Source organism: Lipotes vexillifer, unplaced genomic scaffold, assembly GCF_000442215.2.
Source record: "Lipotes vexillifer unplaced genomic scaffold, Lipotes_vexillifer_v1.1 scaffold382, whole genome shotgun sequence".
Taxonomy (NCBI): domain Eukaryota; kingdom Metazoa; phylum Chordata; class Mammalia; order Artiodactyla; family Lipotidae; genus Lipotes; species Lipotes vexillifer.
The window spans coordinates 698088-703378 of NW_006780611.1; the positions used below are offsets into that span (position 1 = coordinate 698088).

General features: G+C 58.5%; 1 protein-coding gene across 1 annotated transcript in view; it reads left to right on the forward strand.

Annotated features, from left to right (window-relative positions):
- Positions 1 to 5291, forward strand: part of TTLL8 (tubulin tyrosine ligase like 8) — a 61996-nt gene that overhangs the window by 35093 nt on the left and 21612 nt on the right. The window contains 1 exon segment of the mRNA XM_007454084.1: positions 3750 to 3902. Coding sequence (XP_007454146.1) covers positions 3750 to 3902 — 153 coding nt within the window.

The window sequence follows — 5291 nt, forward strand, 5'->3', positions numbered from 1 at the left end:
AAAAAAAAAAAAGATTTCTTAAATAGTTCTCTAAGAGCACTAATCATAATTTAAAAGTTGATAAATTGTACTTTATTGACATTAAGAACTCTGTTTATCGAAAAACACTACAAAGAGAATGAAAAGACAAGCCACAAACTGGAGGAACATATTTACAACATGTATATCCAACAGAGGTCTCGGATCTAGGATCTTTAAAGAACGCCCATAAATCAGTAAGAGAAACAATCCCATCGGAAACGTCACATAAGAAGGCAGCAAATGGCCAATCGGCACATGAAGAGACACTTAGCATCACTGAATTCATAATTCAAGGGTGAATTAAAACCACAGAGACGCCACTGCACACCCACAAGAACGGCTGAAAGGTCAGCCGAGATGTGGAGCGTCCGGAGCCTAAATCCCCTGCGGTGGGGGTGGGGAGGGGGAGGGGGGAGGGGGGCGGGGGGGTCTGGAAATCGGTGTAGCCTGTCTAGAAAAGCCTCAGGCATTTCGTATAAATTGAGACATCTGCATACCCTACGACCCAGCTCTGCCGTGCTTGGCGCGTTTGTCCAAGAGAAATGAAAATACATCTGCAGAGGGTCTTCGTTCATAATCTGGAAACCACCAGCGGTGTGAAGAGCTTGCTGCTGATGCCTGCAACACCACACGTGGCTCTCAACGTCGTTCTGTTGACTGAATGAGCCCCCGGTGTGAAGCTGGAGGCGTCCACACAGGGGCGGGGAGGACAGGGCAGAGGCAGAGGGGTCTGGCCGACATGGTCTCCAGGGCAACATTTTGAGGGGTTGGAAGTGTTTGCATCTGGACCCAGGTGGCACCTGCACGAGAGCACCCGTGGGAGAATGGTCAGCTCTCCCAGCAGGGCTGTGCCCTTGGCTCGAAGTCCCAGGTGTAACCAGTGGGTGGCAGCAGCAGACCCCGCAAGGGCCTCGGTGGCACCTTCCGAGCTAGGGAGCTCTTTAGGGAACCAGAGGGCGGTTAGCTCGGTCTGTCCCCGTTCCTTCCTTGTTGAGGCGCCTGGGGTCGCCATGCGTGGTGTGCGTGTCGTCAGGACCAGAAGGGCAGGTGCTGTGTCCCTTTCTTGTCATCAGCATCTGGCGGGACAGTGCTTGTTCTCTGGCGATTATGAGGGTGTCTGGGACGGGGAGCTTGGCCAGGCCTTCACCTTAGGCTGGGGTCCCGCCTCCTCCCATCTGTCCTCTGCCCCCAGGGAGAAGCGACAGTTTTCCTATTGTGATGCACAAACTCACAGGGGAGACAGTGGGGACCCTTCCCTGAGGGAAGATCAACCCCTGTCTTCTTCCGGAGCCCAAGTCGAGATTGCGTTTGCTGGTCTCCTGGGCAGCTCTGCCCCTGGCCATCAGGCTGGGCTCTCAGGGACCTGCCTCATTTCTCACGGCATCCGGGCCGGTCTCTGCTGCCGGGCGGGAGGGTTACAGACAGCTCGGGACTCACACCTGCTTCCGCCAGGTCCTGTCTTCTCCCTGGGGTCAGGTAGAGCATGTGCACCACCAAGGTGGGCCAGGGGGCTCCGGGGGCTCCCCTTCTGTGTGTCCTGTTAGAACCAGGGGGCGAGGCCCCGTCTGACCCGTCACCCACGTTCCCTGCACCAAAGGGGGCTCCTGCTTCCTCACGCCCCAAACTCTGCACCTCGGTATGGGGGCCTCTCCCCCACCATAGGCGACCCCACTCGTTGCTTCTCCCTCCCTGTTGCCCCGCCTTCCCAGCAGGGTGGGCACAACATTGTGCACAGACCTCCGTGTCCCAGAAAGCTTTTTCCCCACGCCAGGGCCATCCCCGCAAGTGGTGGCAGGTGGCCTCGGAGCCCAGCATAAATTGAGACATCTGCATACCCTACGACCCAGCTCTGCCGTGCTTGGCGCGTTTGTCCAAGAGAAATGAAAATACATCTGCAGAGGGTCTTCGTTCATAATCTGGAAACCACCAGCGGTGTGAAGAGCTTGCTGCTGATGCCTGCAACACCACACGTGGCTCTCAACGTCGTTCTGTTGACTGAATGAGCCCCCGGTGTGAAGCTGGAGGCGTCCACACAGGGGCGGGGAGGACAGGGCAGAGGCAGAGGGGTCTGGCCGACATGGTCTCCAGGGCAACATTTTGAGGGGTTGGAAGTGTTTGCATCTGGACCCAGGTGGCACCTGCACGAGAGCACCCGTGGGAGAATGGTCAGCTCTCCCAGCAGGGCTGTGCCCTTGGCTCGAAGTCCCAGGTGTAACCAGTGGGTGGCAGCAGCAGACCCCGCAAGGGCCTCGGTGGCACCTTCCGAGCTAGGGAGCTCTTTAGGGAACCAGAGGGCGGTTAGCTCGGTCTGTCCCCGTTCCTTCCTTGTTGAGGCGCCTGGGGTCGCCATGCGTGGTGTGCGTGTCGTCAGGACCAGAAGGGCAGGTGCTGTGTCCCTTTCTTGTCATCAGCATCTGGCGGGACAGTGCTTGTTCTCTGGCGATTATGAGGGTGTCTGGGACGGGGAGCTTGGCCAGGCCTTCACCTTAGGCTGGGGTCCCGCCTCCTCCCATCTGTCCTCTGCCCCCAGGGAGAAGCGACAGTTTTCCTATTGTGATGCACAAACTCACAGGGGAGACAGTGGGGACCCTTCCCTGAGGGAAGATCAACCCCTGTCTTCTTCCGGAGCCCAAGTCGAGATTGCGTTTGCTGGTCTCCTGGGCAGCTCTGCCCCTGGCCATCAGGCTGGGCTCTCAGGGACCTGCCTCATTTCTCACGGCATCCGGGCCGGTCTCTGCTGCCGGGCGGGAGGGTTACAGACAGCTCGGGACTCACACCTGCTTCCGCCAGGTCCTGTCTTCTCCCTGGGGTCAGGTAGAGCATGTGCACCACCAAGGTGGGCCAGGGGGCTCCGGGGGCTCCCCTTCTGTGTGTCCTGTTAGAACCAGGGGGCGAGGCCCCGTCTGACCCGTCACCCACGTTCCCTGCACCAAAGGGGGCTCCTGCTTCCTCACGCCCCAAACTCTGCACCTCGGTATGGGGGCCTCTCCCCCACCATAGGCGACCCCACTCGTTGCTTCTCCCTCCCTGTTGCCCCGCCTTCCCAGCAGGGTGGGCACAACATTGTGCACAGACCTCCGTGTCCCAGAAAGCTTTTTCCCCACGCCAGGGCCATCCCCGCAAGTGGTGGCAGGTGGCCTCGGAGCCCAGCGCAGTGTCCTCTGCTGCAGTCCACCCTCGCGTGGGGTTGCGATGCGGCCCGGGCGGGGGTGGGTCTCCTGATCCCAGGCTTCAGGGACGCACCAGCAACCAAGCTCTGAACCCACGCAGACAGCTATGCCGTCTGCCTCCCTTATTCCCTTAAGTTACAGTGGCTTCCTGGGGCAGCCCCATGGCTGCCGTGACCGTGTGGCCACCAGCCAATCTGGCAGTCAAGCCCCCGGGACACTAAGCTGGCATCCAGCCTGCGTCAGCTGCAGGACCCTGGGTGCTGCCGGCGTGAGTAGCTCGGCTTTCCCACACGGGCCTGCAAGGGCCACCCTGACGTGGCTCCGGCACAAGGACCCTGGCCTTCATGTCCCGGCACCTTTTCTGGGCCCAGGCACAGCGCTCCGGGGTGTCCTCAAATCGGGGGTCCCCACGACCCTACAGGCCACGTTCCCGGGCACTCATCGGGCGGGCAGGAGGATGTTCTGAGCCTGCCCCTCGCCCTTTCCTCGGGCGGCCACCTGCTGGTGCCTGGGCGCCACCCTCAGAGTCTCACGGGCTGTCTGGATCTTGCTTTGCAGCGGCGAGGCACTCATCTCCAATTCAGGAAATTACTTTTCGCAGTGCCAAGCTCTGCTGAACAAAATCACCTCTGTGAACCCTCAGACGGAGATTGACGGGCTTCGGAACATCTGGATCGTAAAGCCCGCGGCCAGGTCCCGGGGCCGAGGTGAGTCCCAAGCTGGGCGCCCTGCGGGGACAGCCAGCTGTGGCGGCGGGGGTGCTGGGCCCCAGGCTCCCTGGGGGGCTCAGGACTCGCGGGTCCCGGGGAGCGGGCGTCCCAGTGACCCTGGTGTTCATGGCTGCTGTTCCAAGTTTTGCTAAGTAATTAGGATTAATTAGGAAGTTCCGTCTCTAGTCCTCAGGTAGACTGTCTGTAGTTTTCTTTTAAGTATTTGCTTTGCTCGCCAGCTGCTGCAACGGAGCGAGGACTCCGCATCCAGCAGCAGTGGGGGCCTGGGCCCAGAGGCACTGGCCTCTTGCAGGCACATCCTGAGTGCCCTGTGAGCTCTGTCCCTGGTGACCCCGGCTCTCCTTTCTACTTCTTGCGTCACGGCTATGACCGTGCCCTTTGCTTTATTCCTGATGGTGAATACTGTGGGTTCTTCATTTCAAAACAGGATTTCAAGGTGATTTTCCCATCTTATGAGTGTTTCCAAAGAACCAACTTTTGGTTGCATGTTTTCAATTTTCCTGTTCCCTCTTGGTGCTGACTTAAATGCTAAGCTTATTTATTCCCAAACATCCTTGTGCAACAGCAGAAGCTTTCAGGCTATGGAAACGTCCTCCGAATACAGCCTTCCCTGCGTCCTCTTGTTTATGTTATATGCTGTTCTCTTTTTCCTGAGTATCTAAATAGACCTTACCTTTTGTTTGCATATTATATTTGCCCCTTGAGTTATTTGACGGGTTTTACTGTTGCTGTAAATTCATAAGTGGTTACTTTCTATGTGATTTTTTAAAAACCTTTATTAATTTGTGACATTCCTGCATTCGGTCCTGAATATCCTGCATCCAGGATGTCCTGAAACATTCTCTTTCCTGAGTTTCTGCCTGCTCTCAGCAAGCACCCTCCTGGGCCGGGCCAGTGTCCCGCCCTGGGCTCCCAGACCTTCCGCCCACTGCCGACGCTGCATCCCCGGGGACGTTCCACAGACACCTCAAACCCACCTGTTCAAAACCGAGCGCACGCCATTGTGCCTGGTCACCGGCTATGCTCCCACCGCCTGGCCCCCAACCCAGTGCCCCCGTCTGCTCTTGGCCCAGGGGTGTGCAGCTTCGTTCTGGACTTTGGTCTCAAGATGGCAAGGTGTCCACTTGCTGTAACTGAAGAGCGGGGTCCTGTGTTTTGTGAGGAAAGCTCCCTCGTGCCCCACGCTGTCACTGCCCCTGGGCCTCGCAAGTGGCACCCCGCCCCCCCCGTGCCGGCCAAGAGAGCCAGACCGCCCCGCATCTCGGCCTCTCCTCACGCTTGTCCAAGGCAGGTTGGCAGGGAGGATGGCGAGTCCCCCCACCATCTTGTGACACAGTTCAGGCTTCCGGGGTGTCACGGCAGGGGAAAA